The sequence below is a fragment of the Monodelphis domestica genome, chromosome 4 (assembly GCF_027887165.1).
Source record: "Monodelphis domestica isolate mMonDom1 chromosome 4, mMonDom1.pri, whole genome shotgun sequence".
Taxonomy (NCBI): Eukaryota; Metazoa; Chordata; class Mammalia; order Didelphimorphia; family Didelphidae; genus Monodelphis; species Monodelphis domestica.
Window position 1 is genome coordinate 93497506 of NC_077230.1, and position 18492 is coordinate 93515997.

General features: G+C 38.6%; 1 protein-coding gene across 2 annotated transcripts; it reads left to right on the top strand.

Moving 5' to 3' along the window:
• The first annotated feature begins 149 nt into the window (after positions 1-149).
• Positions 150-14030, top strand: FBXO45 (F-box protein 45). 2 transcript variants are annotated; one of them, XM_056797181.1, is made up of 3 exons: positions 150-585; positions 7136-7587; positions 11415-14030. In XM_056797181.1, exons 1-3 carry the CDS (start codon positions 274-276, stop codon positions 11416-11418), a joined length of 768 nt encoding a protein of 255 aa, XP_056653159.1. In that variant the 5' UTR covers positions 150-273; the 3' UTR covers positions 11419-14030. The 2 variants fall into 2 exon arrangements, with proteins under 2 accessions (XP_056653159.1, XP_001374111.2); XM_001374074.5 differs by having other exon boundaries at positions 7136-7492.
• Positions 14031-18492: the final 4462 nt, after the last annotated feature.

The following is an 18492-nucleotide window of genomic DNA, read 5'->3' on the forward strand; positions in this document are numbered from 1 at the left end:
TGCGTTCGGCCGCGAGTAATCTGAGAAAAGACACGGGCAGAGGGAAGGAAAAGGAGGGACGGTGCCGCTGAGGCGACCGCGCGGACGCAGCGTCTCTTGCCCATAGTGGGGCGGGGCTGGCGGACGCCCCAGTGCGGGCGGGGGCGGGGGTTCGGCGCGGCGGTTGGTGGGGCCAAAGAGGGAGCCGCTCCTGCCTCTGAGCCGGACTCGGCCTCCGGGGTAGAGACGGCGGGAGGCGGTCGTGGCGTTCCCCGGGCGCCTGGAGGAGCGGCGATGGCGGCTCCGGCGGCGCCCCCGGCGGCGGTGGCGGCGGCGGCTCCGGGCGGCAGCGGAGGCGGTGCCGGCGGCGGAGGCTCGGGGTCGCCGGGGGCCGGCGGCCGGTTGCCGAGCCGGGTGCTGGAGCTGGTGTTCTCGTACTTGGAGCTGGCCGAGCTGCGGAGCTGCGCGCTCGTGTGCAAGCACTGGTACCGCTGCCTGCACGGCGACGAGAACAGCGAGGTGTGGCGGAGCCTCTGCGCCCGCAGCCTGGCTGAGGAGGCGCTGCGCACCGACATCCTCTGCAACCTGCCCAGCTACAAGGCCAAGGTGAGTGAGTCCGGGGACCTGCCACTGCAGCCGTCTCCCTCGGCGGCCCTCCCGCCCGCCCGAGCAGGGGCCCCTGCCCGTCTCTGTCCCCAGCCTCTCTTTGACCAGCCCAGCCCATAGCTGATTAAATTCTTGGAGACAGCCCTGCCCCAAAGAGCATCGGCTTCTCTGGAGCTCCACACCTCCATCCCTTGTTCTTTCACCTGAGCACTTGCAGTCGTCGTCCCCCCCCCCCCCCCTCTACATTTCTTGTTCTCTCACTGGGGCACTTGCAGTCGCATCCCCTCCCTCTTCCCCCCACCCCCCACCCCCCATTCCTATCTCTTGTTCTTTCACTGGGGCACTTGCTGTCACTACACCGTTCCCCCGCCCTTCCTCCCCCATCTCTTTTGGAGCATTTGCCGTCACTTCCCGCTCTTCTCCAAAGCTTGGTTTCTCCAGTCACCCTGTCATAAATACAAGCCTTTATTGCCCTGGCCTAAGAACTTGTTATGCCTTAGGCTCCCAACTGTGCCCAAGCATCATCTAAACTTTCAAGGGGTAGGAACCCTGTTAAGCCCCACCCGGCAGCACTTCTTCAGCTCTCATATTCTCTCTTCTTTTGAGCCCCACTTTGATAGTTGTAGCTGCTGAATTCTCTTTTTCCTCATACCTGCACCGCTCGCTCTGTTTGTTCAAGGATCTCACCTATGCATCTTAGTCATAGAGGGAAATAACAATTCTCAAGTGATGATTCCTGGGTTCTGTGTGGTGAAGCCACCAAGGAAATACTCCCAGTACCATGTAAACAATTGGGAGGAGCTAGGAATGGGTTCAGTTAGAGCAAAGAATAGATGCCCAGAGTTGCACCTGATGTGTATTAAAAAGAGTGGAGGGCTATGACTTAAGTTTCAAAAATGTCAGTCGTGTCAATGGGACTTGGGTACAAAACTATCTTTATGTGAAGAAGCTATGAAATATCTTTAAAACCACAACTTCAATTTAATAAATTAGGAAACAATTTTGTGAAGCTACATTGTGATCTCTTTAGTTAAAATTCAGTTCAGTTCAAATCTCAGTTCAACAAATTGGAAAACAATTCAGTGAAGCTACCACTGTCTAAGTCTCTTTACCTAAGATCTAAATGATACTCCAAAATCCACCATCATTTATAGCTTTAAAATGTAAAAGAAGTATTTGCAGTTTCCCCCAGTAACTCAGACGTGATTTCTTTTGCTTTAAATGTGACTTGTTATGAGTTTATATTTGATGTACCTTAGGTATTATAGACTTTTTCTAAGTAAAAAATTAGTGTTTGTTGGCATAACAACAATTCAAGAACTTGAATTCAGGGGAAAACTTTTGGAAGTAGACTTTTGAAAATTAAGCTTTTACATCTGACCAAGGAGTTTGGCCAAATGAGTTTCTCCCAAACATCTATAATTATAATTCCCTAATTTTATTGTTTTTGCTTTTTTATATTAAAGAAAGTAGATATGTACAACTAATATTTAGGGTGTCTAGCTTTTGTGGTATTATCAAATATAACCAATCCCTGAATATTTAACAAATATGTCCTTAGTGTGTTATATTCTGTTCAGGTGTTCAGGATCAGTCTTTATGTCAGTCTAATGGGGCCACCACTAAGGGATCCTTTCCTCAGATAGCAGGAGTGTATGGCACAGAAATAGAATTACACTTTTTCTGTTTAAAACTTTTTACCTTTAGTGCTTCTAAGAATGAAGGAGATTGGGAAAATACATTGTTAATCATTTGATTAATCATTTAACAATTATTAACCACGTTTTGGGTACAAGGAAGTATACAAAAGTGAAAAAGAGGAATTCTGTTTTGTGGAAGCTTATAATTTCCTAAGGGACATAATAGGATATTGGAGAGAAGAAGGAAATAAATCTATGTGGGAATAGTTGGACTTTGTGATGATGTAACTTTAGCTGCTTTCTTTAAAGACAGGTAAGATTTGAATGTATTAATAGAAGAGAAGACATTCCAAGCAGAATACTATGAGAGAAGATACTCAGGTGCCTCTCTGCATATAATTTATATAGAACCTGAATGAAACTTTATGTGACAAAATTTGTAGGCATATTTGGGAGTTTAATAATAATAAAAGCTAGTATTGCCACAACACCTTCTATTTGTCAGGCAGTGTGCTGGTTGCTTTACATTATCCTATTTGATCCTCCAATCAACCCTGGGAAGTCGGTGCTGTTATTATCTCTCCTGTTTTATAGTTGAGAAGACTGAGGCAAATGGGTCAATTGACTTGCCAAGGGTCACACAGTAGTAAGTGTTTGAGGCTGGATTTGATTTTAGATCTTCTGACTCCAGGTTCCATCTCTATTTACTTTCCCATCTAGTCGCCCAAAAAAGGGCATTAAGTGAATATGTGTGATGGGGATGGACTTTAGGAGATGTTAACACCTAGGCAAAGAAGCTTAAATTTAGTACAGGAAAAATAGGCAGAATGAGAGTTTTTGAGTGAGGAAATGATTTGAAGAAAGTAGTGGTAAAGATAGTTTAGTTTGGCAGGAATTGGGGAGATCCAAGAGTCAGGGAAGTTTGCTTTGAGTGTTGTGGTGACCTGGTATGTAGTGATGAAGTAGTACTCTTACTGAGGATGGAAGGGATAGCATGGGCATGAGAAGAAGATAGCTTACCATAACAAATCACTGAGTTTTAGTCTTTGGCTCTACATATAACTAATTATATGACCCTTGGCATGCTACTTTGCTTTTTTGGACCTTCTTCTCCTTTAGTAATAAATAGTTTAGATTTGTTTTACTTTATAGGTCCATTCCCCAGCCCGTTTTTAGGACTTTTGGGGGGCTCGTCATTGTTGACAAATCACTCCAGTATCTTTGCTAAGAAATCCCACATAGAGTTATTAAGAGTCAAATAAAATTGAAATAACTGAACAAGAGCATCAATATAGGCCTTGGTGCTTGAATAGGGAACATGAAGTAGAAAGAGTCAAGATGGTGCCAAGATTTTGTGCCTAAATACTAGGCATAAAAAGCTGGAACCACTGATTGTGAAAGACAGAATTTGGCAGGAGGAGCTGTTTTTGGGGGGAATATAATGAGTTTGGGCAGGGGCATATTGAATTTGAAGTGACAAGACATCAAATTAAAATGGATAAATGAGGGGAGAAGAGAGTAAAGGGAAAAAAAACAAAGGATTAAGTACCAAGATTTGAAGATGTCTCATAAAATGGGGAGTTCAGAACAAAGAAGAGGAAGCAGAGAAGAACTGTGCAAAATGAATGAAAAGCAATGTCAAATGCAGTACAAAGAGCAACAAGCATTTATTAAGGCCATTGGATTTGACAAGAAATAAGTTATTAATGACCTTGGGGAGAGAAGTTTTTGTATAGGAAAGCTTTCAAAAAATTAATTGGGGGTGGGGGGTAGTTGGGTGGCTCAGTGGATTGAGAGCTAGGCCTAGAGATGGGAGGTTCTGGGTTCAAATCATGCCTCAGACACTTCCAAGCAATGTGATCCTGGGCAAGTCATTTGACCCCATTGCCTAGCCCTTACCACTCTTCTGCCTTGGAACCAATACATAGTATTTATTGCCTTATAGTATTGATTCCAAGATAGAAGGTAAGGATTAAAAAAAAAAAGGAAATGGGAAAGAGTATTTAAGGATTATCTTCCTATTGGTGATCTTTGAAGTCATTTAGTAAAAGACTGAAAATAGTTTGGGTATTTCTTCCCCTAATTTTAACTCTTTTTGTTCTGATGCTAGTTGCAGTCCTAGGGCCATAGATTTTCAAGTGGAAGAGACCATAGAGGCCAGGTTAGTTTAATTTTCTTCATTCTATAGATGAGAAATTTGGGCCATTAAGATTAAATGACTTGCCTATGGTCACATAGGCATGAGAGCTGGATTCCTAACTTGAACTTTCCACTATACTGTGCTGTCTTATGGTTGAGCATTTTTGTCAATGAGAGATGAAAGCATGCTTATAAAATTTGTATGGAACAGATGATTTTTTAAATAGTAAAACTTCATTGATAAAGACTCCCTGGGAAGAACTGCTTCTAAAAATAGATGTGGATTATTTAATCTATGTTGTATATAATAGAACACAGAAAAACAATAAGGTAGTGTTAGTTAGATGGCACACTCTTCAGGTTTATTATTATTTTTAAAATTATTAAAAGTAATGAGGATTAACCGTATAAGGAGGTGCCACTCACAGCTCTATTCATTTTAATATTTTGGTATCCTGTTCTAAATGTAGGTTGACTTGCACATTTTTTTAAACCCAAAGACCAAAAAGTGGAATTTATTAAAGGAAGATAAATGATTACAGCTTATGTAAAATGGTTACTTTTTTTTAAAGTTGCTATGAGGTAAAATGGTAAGGCTAACTGACCTGGTATATAGTCTCCCCTGGAGCTTTAATTTACAAGTTCTAACAGTTGCATTTAGATGCTATCTATCTGGAGGATGAATTACTTCAAAAGATGTTTGTCATTATGGCTCATTCTGTGAATAATATCGGGCAAGAAGGTGGAGGACCCAGGACAATGCTGCTGAGTTTGCATTTATTAAAATTTTTTCATAAATTTTAGAGTCACTTGAAGGTCTGTGTTGTCTAAAAATATTATAATTCATAACAGAGACAATGTTGCCAAGAGGAAGACAGCACACAGCTATTGATGTTTTAAGAAGTTCTAACAATGGGAACAAGTCACATATGAAAGACTAGAAGCCAGCTGACTGGGTTGGAGTTGAGGATCTGTACAGAAGTAATATGAAATGAGATGTGATGGTAGAAGGTGTTGAATATGTTAGCCTAAATCAGTGATTGTGAACCCTTTAGAGATCATGTGCCATTTCCTCCCCTCCCCCCACTAAGGACTTTTGCTGTGCCCTCCCCCTTACTCCATACAGGGGAGAGAGAAAGTGCTCCCATTGGGCTACTGGTTGGAGAGGTAGGTAAAGTGGAAAAAAATGTCAGGCATTGTGGAGAGGGAAAGGGAGCAGCTCTACCTAAGTCCCTCTTCCTTTCTAGTAATGAACTGGTGGGGTGGGGGTGGACGTGGCGTGTGTGCCTGCAGAGAGTGCTCTGTATGCCATCTTTGGTATGAATGTCATAGGTTTGCCAGCACAAGCCTAGAGAAGTAGTGAGATATAGTAGGCAGTACTGAGTTTCAGAGAATTTCATGATGATAATGAAACAAGAAAAGTGACAAAGAACTTACTACTTGGTAGTGGATGGTATATCTTAATAGATAACAGAAAGTATAACTATTCAACTCACATTTTCTTCAAAGAGATTGATATCTGACTAGAAAAGACAGAATTAGCATTCATAAGGGCAATTTAAAGTTCCAAATAAGTAGGGAGGTAGTGAGAGAAACAACCATATAATTTAAATTACTACATCAGGCAAATTCCTTCCATTCTAGAAGGAGCTAAAAAACTTACACATGTAGTTGTAAAGTTATTGTTAATATTTGTGAATCATGAAGTGTGAAAGACTGACTGGAAATGGGGAAATATACCTGTTTTCAAAAAAGGCAAAAAAAATTTAGAAACTAGAGATTGGTAAGTTTGCAGTGCATGCTCTGTAACATAATAGAATTTATCATTAGCCTAGTAATTTCTGAGCTTTCTTTTCAAATTGTTTACCATTTCTAAGAGAAGAGGGAGGGAGGAGACATTTTAGTTCTTATAATTTCAGAAATTGTTTGTTGAAGATTATTATTACACATAATTGAGAAAATAAAATATCTTAAAAAAGAAGAAAAAGAAAGCAGCGATGGATAGGAACCAGCATGGATTTACTGAGGACAAGTCAAGCTAAATTTAACTTTATTTCCTTCCCTTTGAAAGGTTCATTGGGAAACATTTTAGACATTGTATATCTTGATTTCAACAAATCATTTGATAGTGTTTCTTGTTGGTTTTTTTCTTATGTAAAAGATGGAGAAATGTGATAGTTTAGATAAATGATAATATAGATCTGTAGACAGCTAATTAATCAACTCATGTTTGATTATTCATTGTGAGTGTGGAGCTTTTATGGCATACCCTCTGCCTCTGTCCTGTATCCTGGTATATTGAACTTTCATTTTTGTCAGTGATAGGTGAAGGGATGATTATTAAATTTGCTGATGGGATAAAACTGCATAGCTAGCATGTTAAGTGACAAAACTTGTGTTTTAAAAGTAGATAGATGGAGATGAATGAGAAGACATTTAAAAGCTTGTACTTATATTCAGAAAGTTCACAGAACTATAGTATGAGGAGACCCAATTCAAACATAAATCATAGGACTTTTAGGTTCAGTATGAGCCAATTTGTATAACTTACTTGGAAATTTTGCTCAAATAATGCTAAAGACTGGCTGTAATTTTTTAAAAGATGGTTTAATGTCTTGTTTTATCTAGAAACTTTAGCTTTTTAAAAAAAATTCCTATTTTTAATGTATTATGTATAGATGTATATAGAACTTGAGGTTCAGGTGATTTTTAATATATAAGGAGTGCTAATTTTCTTTTTTTTTTTTGGACTTCTGTCTCACCATTTATAGGTACGTGCCTTCCAACATGCCTTCAGCACCAATGACTGTTCCAGGAATGTCTACATTAAGAAGAATGGATTTACTTTACATCGGAATCCCATCGCCCAGAGCACTGATGGTGCAAGGACCAAGATTGGTTTCAGTGAGGGCCGTCATGCTTGGGAGGTCTGGTGGGAGGGCCCCCTGGGCACTGTGGCTGTGATTGGAATTGCCACAAAACGGGCCCCAATGCAATGTCAGGGTTATGTGGCATTGCTGGGCAGTGACGACCAGAGCTGGGGCTGGAACCTAGTGGACAATAACCTACTGCATAATGGGGAAGTCAATGGCAGTTTTCCACAGTGCAACAATGCACCAAAATATCAGGTGAGAAACTGGGCCTTGCCTGCTATTGGCACACCCTGGAATCACACAAGAAAAGTTTTGGATGACAAAAGCTGTGGGCCTAGCATATCCTTAAGGTGATCATATCTCCTTTTTACTTTATTACTGAATCCTAATATTCCCTAAGGATTTGTTCCAGATCTTCCTTAGCAACTTCACATAGAATTATACATCTGCAGGTAGAAGTGATTTTAGGAGTCATCATATCCATTTCTCTCTTTTAACATATTATAAGTCAGTCCCAGAGAGATAAGATGACTTATCTAACATTACAAAGTTAATGTACAAAGAACTAGGATTTGAACCCAGATTTTCTACTTCCAAATTTAGTGTTCTTTCCATTGCATTATTTTGTCTTCCTTGGAGGATATTGTGAAAGAATTTTGAAATGATTTCTATTAGTGGAGGGAATTTCTGAACTCCCTAAGAGATGATTTCTGGAAAAGGATTCATTTCCTTTCTATCTTCCTCAGTAGCATGGAGCTGCTCTCTAATAATGTGTATATAATCAATCCTATCTTGTCTTTGATTGCCATCTTTTCTAGCACAAAGAAAATTGTTCTTTTATTTTCCTATCAAAAATGTAATTTCTAATGCTTGATATCCTTTTCTGGGTTCACCTTATATTCTCAGGGCTTCAAAGATTTCTCTAAGAAAGGGTCCAGTAGATCACAGGCTTTGTTTAATTTTTATTATAGCCTTAAACTCTAAGCTGGTGATCCTCAAATTATGTAACTGGTCTCATATTTACTATTTCTGTTAACAGAAATAACTGCTACCATATATATATATATATATATATATATATACATACATATATATATATACACGTGTGTGTCTAATATAGGTGGGGAAAGTTGGATGTAACATCGTAGTTGGATTTCTAGCTTGATAACCATTATTATTGTTTTTCTAGTTATCTTTTGGCCTTTTTTTCCTTCCATGAATTTTTGACCTTCTGTCTTAGAATCACTACTTTTTAGTGGTTCTAAATCAGAAGAGCGATAAGGGCTAGGCAGTTAAGTGACTTGCCCAGGGTCACACAGCTAGGAAGTGTCTGAGGCCAGATATGAACCTAGGATCTCTCGTCTCTAGGTCTGGCTCTCAATCTACCGAGCCATCCAGCTGACCCCAAGAAATTTTTTAAAATCTAAAACTTATTATATTTTAAATTTTCCATTTTTGCCAAATTATAATATACTCCAGTGGTTGTTTCTTAGGAAAACACTCCTTCAAATAGAAGGCATATGGGTTGTAGGATTGAACTGGGCACATCATTCAATTCTTCCTTGATCAGCATGTTAATTTGTAATAAAAGTAAATGATATGGAAATTCCTAATTTTGGATGAAAAAATTAAATTAATTTCAATGAACACTGAGCACTTTATTTGGAATACAAAGGCAAAAAAGTCCTTTCCCAAGGAATTTATATCCTTTGTTGGGGGTATGAGAGAAAACTACATAGAGAGTAAGAAAAATTAAAGTTGTTTGAGTAAAGAAAGAACACTAATGAAACAAAACTAAGAGGATTCAAGAAAGACTTTCTAGGAGAAATGACATCTTTGTCAAGACTAAGGATACTAAGAGTCAGAGATAAGGAGGAGGGAGTGTTTTTACAGGTATACAAGATAGTCTATGAAGGTGTGGGGATGGGAAATGGAATGCAAGATTCAGGGAGTAGCTGGTAGTCTAATTTGGCTGGAATTATAGAGTGTATTAAGGGAGAATAATATGAAATAATTATGGATAAGTAGGGCAAATATTGGAGAGTGCTAAATGTCAGGTTCAAGAGTTTATTTTTCCTAAGTGTAGGAGAGAACTACTAGAAATTTTTTGAACAGGAGTGACATGATCATCCTGTGTCTTAAGAGACATTCTGATAACTCTATGGAGTATGGCTTCAGGAAGACCATTTGAGAGTCTCCTAGAGTAGTCTAGATGAGAGATGGTAAGGGCCTGAATGAGAGTGGTGGATATGAGAATGGAAAGAAGACAGATGCAAGAAATGTTGTGGAGGTAGAATTGACAAGGTGGGGCAACTGACTGGATAGTAAGATAATGAGGGAAAAGAAGAGTCAAAGATGACATTTAGTTTATGAACAAGGCTGATCAGGAGAGTTGTGGTGCCTTTAACAGAAATAAGGAAGTGCTGAGAAAGACCAGATGTAGGAGAAGAAAGATATTGAACTTTGTTTTGGATGTGTTGCATTTGAGTTTCTGATGAAATTTTCAGCAAGCAATTGGTGATTTGGGACGTGATTTCAGGAGAGAGATTTTAAGGCAGGATATTGTGAATTTTAAAAATTTCCATCTTGGTCTAGCACCCAAAAATTGTGCACACCCACACTACACGGGCATGTGCTAGTCAAGGACAAATAAGAAATAACTAACTGCCCACCTGGGCTGTCCTAAGCCATGCTTGAGCCACCATTGGCACTTGTGAGGCACAGGAAGTGACGGAGAGAACAGCCTCTGGAATTCTCTCACTTCCTGTGGACAGGGCTAGACGCCAGTTCATGCTAGAAGCTTGAGCAAGGTGGAGGCCTGCAGACAGCTTCCCTTCAGATCGGTCACGTGAGTCAAGGACTGTTTCCTTCTCTACCTTGGCCCCTTTGGGCCTAACTCCCTCTGGATCCCTGCTAGAGGTTGAGTAACCCCTTTCCCTTTTCTCCTCTCTCCTTCTCTCCCTCTCCTTTTTCTTACTTCCATTGTGATTAAACCCACAATAAATTCCATCCTGACCTGAGTGTTTCATTTTAGGAATTTCATAAGTAAATTCCTTGGCGGCCACAGTTTTAATATAACAATCTTAAAAGGTGAAATTTTCACTACAACAATATATAGATTGGGATTCTTCTAGGTAAAAAATATAATTGAACTCATAGGAGCTGATGAGATCCCTAAGGAAAACAATTGAATGGAAAGAAAGGAGAGAAGAGAATCTAAGATAGAAACTTAGGATACATCCATGCTTAATGGATGAAAAATGGATAATGCCAAAGGATCTTGAGGACAGGAGAATCTAGAGAGCAGTGTTGCAGAAGCCAAGGGAAGAGTTTACAGGAATAATGCTATCTGATAGTGTCAGGGTATGAGGATTGTGAAACAATAGGATTTAGCAATTGAGAGCTAAACCTTGGAGAGAACAATTTCAAGGGATAGAATCTAAGCTGTACAAAGGGTTAAGAAGTGAGAGAGGCGAGAAAATGGAGGCAATGAATATATATAGACTTATTTAGCTGTGAAGGGAAGAAGAGATATAGGACAATAACTTGAAGGGGTGTCAGGATCAAATAAATTTTTTTTAAAGATGAGGGGAACCCTACATGGTGAGGAAAGAGCCAGTAGATAAGCAAATTGAAGATGAAAGAGAGAAGAAATGATTGAAGGAGAGGAGATTAAGTTCACAAGTAGAGGGTTTGGCCTTGGCATGGAGTTTGAATGTGCAGTGTATAGAATGCTCAACTTGGATTCAGGAATACCTGGGTTCAGATCTCTTCTCTGACTAGTTATCTGGCATGAGCAAATCATTTAATTTCTCAGGTTCTCTCATTTGTAAAGTGAGGGCAATATAATACTTGTACTTATCATGCCAGTTTGTCATGGAGCTCCAAGGAGGAAAGTGATTTACAGATTTAAAAATGTTTAAATATCAGTTATTATTATTAGCCATAATAGTGGAATTGGTTCTGTGCATTTATTATCTATTTTGTACATCACACACATGTATTTTCCCAAATTTTAATATACATGCACACACACATTTTACAAAGAGACTTCTGATTTCTTAGGTTATTCACATTGTTATAGCCTTAGTTTTGTTGACAACTTCCTAGATTCTGTTTCATAGTCTTCTAGCTAGTGGTTTGTGACTTTTCTTCTAATTTTTCTTTTTGTTTGCAGATAGGAGAAAGGATTCGAGTCATCTTAGACATGGAAGATAAGACTTTAGCTTTTGAACGTGGCTATGAGTTCCTTGGGGTTGCCTTTAGAGGACTGCCAAAGGTCTGCTTATACCCAGCAGTATCTGCTGTGTATGGCAACACGGAGGTGACTTTGGTTTACCTAGGGAAACCATTGGATGGATGACGGTGGCTTTTTTGGGATCCAGGAATGGAGGAGAAATCTGCTTGTGGAGAGTGGAATCATGAGAGGACAACGCCATGCATGCTTGTCCAAGAAACATCCTGGGAAACACATGGAATTGTAAACTGGAGAAGCAATTCTACAGCAGGGATTGTCTTTCTGTTTCCTCTTTCAACCAGTCCAGAAAAATCCTCAGGGTTGCAGTTGGTTGAGTGGGCAGTTGATATGTGCATGTTGCAACAGATTTCATCTCAAAGCTAGCAATGTGTGATCTCAGATGTTTAAGGTGAGATTTCCAAGATGCTGTGACTGACAGGGATAAGATAAGGAGATAACTTTGAGATTTGTAAGTAGTGTGTTTGTGAAGAAAGACTTCCCATTTTACAACTGCCTGTTCTCCACTCCCTCACACTCTCAACTCCCCAATCCCTCTGCAGCCAGCCTGGCTATTAGAGAATGAAGCTGGTTGGGTTTTATTTAATATTTTTAATATACTGAGAAGCATGGTCTGCCTGGACTGCACTTCTCTAACAGAGAGAAAATTGTGCAGCTATTTTAAAAATTGTATATACAGTTCATGTAAAAAAAAACTGTAAAAAACAAAAAGGACAAAGAGTTACTTTGTTCTGATTTAATTTCTTAAAAGAAAAACCACTACATGGTACAAATTAGAACAACTTGGGACAACTAGATAGTTAATGTACTTAAAAAAAAAGTTTACAGAGAGGTGCTGTGTCGGTTCATTTTGTATTGTATTTGGCTTATGGTTTCCATAGCTATTGCATTCTGTTTTCATGGTCCAAAATGATGATGACAACACCCCAAATCTTTTAGCTGAAAATTTCCTTTCTGTTGAAGAGTGAAGGAAGGCAAATCTATTTTTGGTTACACATTAGTATCAATAAGGATGATCTAAAAATATTCTCAATATGTATTCATGTAATGTCTGACCCTACCTCTTGGCCTTCCAAGAAAAAAAAACTGTCTATATACACATAATTATATTTGCTCTTGAATATATTAAATTCAAGACCCATGTTAGGATAATAAATTGGCCTTAGGAAAAGAGTTATTGGATTATGTTTTCCTTTTGTTTTGTATCTTGTAATGCAGTAGATAGACTTGAGTTCCCCCCCCCCCCAAAAAAAAAAAATCTGCTGGTTGTACCATGCAAGCAGCTTAAGCTACTTGATGGGTTACCAAAATAATACTTTCTTAGTGGTGATATGAATTCTTACCATTTTGGTGTCAGCATAGAGTCTAAGAATGTTCCTATACTCATTGAAAATAATTGACTACCCAGAACTTGTCAAATATTTCCTGAAAACTTCAGGTTGGCAGTATTCTGAAGGCTTTTGTAAGTGATTCCAAGGTTTACCTCTATCTAAAATTTTGACTTCTAAAGAAGTAGCTTCTTATCTGATGTCACCTTGGAATTGATAATGTTCAACATATAGACTGAGATGTTGGAGGTCTAGTGATTGGAGCAAAAGCAATTACATCATCTTTCTGTGTTAAAACATATGAATTGTGTGATTTCAAACCTGTCTTTGTGTTAAGAACTTGCTTTAAGGGAGAAGTGGAATCTTTGTGCCTCTTAGGCTGTTGCCATGTGTATGTTTGTTTTTAGATCTAATAAAATCAGGGTATATGGTACAGCAGGCAGCTGGCTGGGATTCTTGGGTGTCTTCTGGAGAATTATGTTTATAATATTAGATAATCATCTGATTTAGAGTGGTAGAAATAAGCCCCAGAACAAAGATATATTACATGCTGCCATTTGCAAGATTTTAAAGTATTTATTTCATCTTTGGAATATTGCTTGAAGGAGGAAAACTGTTGAGGATCCTCTTTTCTTGTATATGTATCCATGGAAGAAACCTTGAAACACCATATTAAAATTGAATAGAGTGGGATTGTGAGTGTGAGTTTGTTAGATAAACATAGCTGCTACAGCAATATTGGAAAAAATAACTAATTCACACAAAGGAAAGAACTAGACTCAAATTCAAATTGATTCCAGTTTGAATAATTTAAATTCCCCTATTACTTGCCATTTCTTATTAAAGAATACAGCCAATTCCAAGAACTTTTCCTGAGTATTTTTTTTGGGTAAAATTTGATACCTTTATTAATGCTTTGTTTGCTTCTAAGTTTTATAGGTGCTATCTGGACAATAGAGACACATAGTTGGTGCACAACGAATTTATAATCCCTAATTGTCAAAATATGTCATGGTAGACCATATCTCTCTTGCAGGAGCTTTAAATATCCCAGTGTCCCATTTGCATTTTCCATAAAGTAAAGTTGAGGTAGTAGGGGGAGGGAAGCTAGGAAAAGTAAAGAGCCTTTACTTATAACTTGATATAATTTATTGGAGACCAATATTAGCTGTATAAAACATTAAAATAAACTATTACAATGTTCAAGGAATTGGCATCTTATTCTTTTTCATCATTGCCATGGTAGTATTGATATTCTAACAGATTATCTTTATATAAGATGTTAAGTGTTACTGAGCAATTTATATGACTTCTCATTCAAGAATTACAATTATGCAAGTATTAGACTTGTTTTACAGCTGAAGTAGGAAGCCATTATTGAAAGTTGAGTGAAAGTCATTTAAAGCATCCCTATTCTGCCTCAGATTTTATCTATAAAATGGAGAGACTTTTACCACCTAGCTCACTCCCATACTAGACTCTCCATGGATGAAAGCTAGATCTAAAGCAATTGGAGCTCGATGGTGGAGAGGCAACTGAAAAACAACTTGGTATTAGTTATGTTTAATTTTTTGTACCATTTGGAAAATTCGGAGCATCCTTCATTATGGAAAATCAAGACATTTTCATTATCTTTTTATTTGCTAGCATCTTGTTTTACTATAGCTATATCATCAATTATCTGGTATAGTTAGGGAAGAATAAGATGGTTTGAGGCTATGAAGTCCATAGTGGTAATTAAAAGTTACTTGACATTTCAGTAAAAAGGTTTCTTAAAGTTACTTTAAAAAAAAAACTGCTTATCTGATATATCCCAATTCAGTTTGGACAGAGTAACTTTGTGATACTATTTAACTGACAGTTGCAAATGGGGATGACTGCAACTGGTTTGGGACTCATTAGCACAGAGATTATAATTAAAGTCATGAGAGTAAAAGAGATGGTTAAGGGAGAAAGTAGAGAGATATCAGGATAAAGTCTTGGGACAATTTATAGGGCAGGAGGAGGAAGATGAATCGTGGGAAGGATTTGTCAGGTAAGGGGAGGGAAGAGAGAGAGAGAGAGACTAAGAAGGAAAAGATTAGTCTCTATTGTTAAATGCTATGTTTAGAATGGGCAAGGCTTTGGGCAGTTTCAGTAGATTGCTGGGGACAAAAGCCAGATAACAGGAGCAATGAGAAAATATATAGATAGAGAATTTAAATTAATCATTCTAGAAGCTTAGTAGTGAATAGTAAGAGCTAAAAGTTTGATAGTTAAGGAAGAAGTTTGGAGTTTGGGATACCCAAGCATTTTGGAGGCAAAAGGCCAAGGGAGCCAGTAGATAAAGAGAGGTAGAGGATAAGCAGGAGAGTAACGACTTCTGGGAGAAGGTGGGGAGGAATGAGTAAAAATGCTGTGAGGCATGGAAGAGATAATTCTCTATCAGTAGAAAGCTTCAGTCTTAGGGGACAAGATCCTTATGTTGAGAGCAGAAAAGGAATATAGGTTTTTGTTGACAAATGATCTTACCATCAGCTTTGAAATGGAATGGGGAAAGAAACAGTCTCCAAAGCCTCATACTCTTACCTCCTCTGCCCACCTGCAGAACAGCTGTTTGGCAGCACAGTTGATGGCCAGAAGTTGAGGAAAATGAGGCACAATTCTTCCCCAAACCACTTAGTCATTAGTCCCTGCTACTGTAGCAATGTGGTGGGGAATTAGTTTGATGCTACTGATACATTTAAGCATAGTCAAAGAATTTTCACTGTATTTAGTTTGTTCTTTTGAATTTATCTTGTTTAGCAGGAACAGGCACTAAAGGATGGTTTCACCAGTCTGTTGTCCTAATTTCCTTTTGGAGCCTCCTCCAAACAGTTTGTTTTTAATTAAATCAATTCATTAAAATAGCATTGGGAGCAATGTGTTCTCTAGGCTTCAGGACTTTTTCCTACTAAAAGTATTAAGCTCCTCCAGACTCAAGATTTGACAGTGAATCAGATTCTGTGCATAGACTTTAATAATGAGACTCCCAGAGGAGAGGAGACAATAAGGAAATGACCGTTGACCACTCCATTAATTAAGTTATATCTTTGTTCCTTAAATGACCGTTGACCACTCCATTAATTAAGTTATATCTTTGTTCCTTTTCAAACAGACCATGATTTATTCCAAAAGGAAAATAATTATTCTGACATTTTAAATATTATTTAATATTACTGTATGATTCAACAAGTTACCTTGTTAGGTTCTTAGTAAAAGGAAATTGTATGAATTGTTCAACTTCAAAACTACTTGATAAATTCAAGAATATTATTTTAATAATAATAATATTTCCTTTGAAGTCAGCTTCCTAAAATGATATATGAAATATGTGAGTTTGAAGAAGTCAAATTCATGTGATGGCATGAGGTCCAAAGCATTCTGTTTATTGATACAATTATCATTTGTGCTAAAGCTTTTCAAAACAAAACAAAATAAACACAACCCTTTTACCTTCTGTCTTAGAATGGATGTTGAGTATCAATTCCAAGGCAGAAGATGAGTGAGGGCTAGGCAGTCAAGATTAAATGACTTGTTCAGTGTCACACAGCTAGAAAGTGCTTGAGATTTGATTTGAACCTAGAACCTCCCATCTCCAGACCTCCTGGCTCTTCATTGTGCCATTCAGCTTTCTCTTGAAGCTTTAACTATAGATAGACATGAATTTCTTCTGAGAGTTGCAGTGAACAAATAAAGGAACAAGCATTCATAGAGCCTCTCTGGTGTACCAGGCATTGTGCTATGTGCTTTACACTTAGCTCATTTGATCTACATACTAACCCTCATAAGTAGGTGTTATGATCTCCATTTTATAGCTGAGGAAACTGAGGCAGAAGGTAAGTAACTTGCACAGGGTCACACAGCTAGGAAGTGACTGAGGTCTTATTTGAACTCCGGTCTTCTTGATTCTGAGCCCAGCTCTCCTTCTGCTTTGTTGTGTGAGTTTTAAAACTATTCCACCCTAATCAGACCATTCTTTAGAAAATCTGATTTAGCTATTTCCTGATCAGTAACAATAGAGACACTTGGAATAACAGAATCAGGTCTTGGAAACTCTACATTTCTCCTCCCTTCTTAGTTTAACAATAATCTGCATGATTTATATGCCACAGTTAGCTTCACTTAATGGGTACCAACTTTCTGTTTCTTTTGTGGAAATTTAACCCTCGCCAGTATCCCTGTCTTTGAAATCTAAGGCAACCTTTGGATTTTAAAAGAGAAGAAAGTTGATTTTTTTTAAACCCTTACCTTCTGTCTCAGAATCAGTACTCTGTATTAGTTCTAAAGCAGAAGAGCAGTAAAGACTAGGCAATAGGGGTTAAGTAATACAGGATCACACATATAGGAAGTGTCTGAGGTTAGATTTGAACTCAGGATCTCCCATCTCTAAGCTTGGCTCTCAATCCACTGAACCACCCAGCTACTCAGAAATAAGTCTGATCTTAAGATTGAAGTTACAGCTTTACTTCTTTTCCCACCCTCTGGTTGAATAAAAATGCAGACAAAGCCTTTCATTTATCTGTAAATAAGTCACTTAAGGTAGGAGGGTAGAGAAAAGTGGACACACATACCGTGTAGCCATTCTAAGGGTTTCTTGTTTTTGGAAGACCCTTGTTTTTTGCCTAGAGTAAGATTGGAGTCCTCTAATTGGGGGGTTTTGGAAAGGGATGCCATGAGGAGCATACTGGGAGGAAGTGGGGGTCTTTTTCCTGGAATCCTGAGCAAATAGGTGCACTTTTTGGCCTGGCTCTTTGCGGGGGAGGCTGCTAAGGGCACTGCTGGCTACACGTGGCTGGAGGCCTTTTTCTCTGACCTGTTTTTATTTATTTAATAAATAATTATAAAGTAAGATATAGTCTCCAGAGAATTTTAATCTTAACACTTTTCGGTTTCCTTTTCTAGTTTCTTGCCAAGAGTGACTGTCAGATCTAGTTAGAATAATTGTCATTACAACAAACCTCTGGATTTTGGGGAACCTGAATTCACATCCCAGCCTGCCACTACTATTTCCTCATCTGTAAAATGGTCATATCAATTGTTTTTTCAAATGTAAAATGAAAGGCTTAGACCAGATAATCTCTAAAGATCCTTTTCAGCTCAGGGATTAACCTGTGATCCCATGATTTGATTACAACAAAAAAATTTCTCAACTTCAAGGAATGACTAATGGCTGGAGGTAAATAAGGAGTTTTTCTCAGGGCTAATAAGATGCAGGACAGGTGACTAGTTGCAGTAGGTACAGGTGACTAACTCAAAAACCCCACAATATATAAGCCTTTTATTTCTGTATTTGTGTATTCCTGTCCACTGATGGAGTTGGCAGTTTTCTTTGAGTCCAGTACTACCTGTCTGACTTAAAACTTCATTTGTGTGTGATGAATAGGGGTGGAGATGACCCAGACTGTTAGTGATATTCGCCCTCCCCATCCTTGTGTTCAGAGTAGGACACAAGTAAGGGCAGCATTCATTTGCCTTGAGAACTGAATGGTAAGAAGAAAAAACTAGTTGTTGCTTTAAAAACAAGACAAAAGGGGCTCAGTGTATTGAGGGCCAGGCCTAGAGACTGGAGGTCCTGGGTTCAAATTTGGCCTCAGACACTTCCCAGCTATGTGACTCTGGACAAGTCACTTAACCCCATTGCCTAGCTCTTA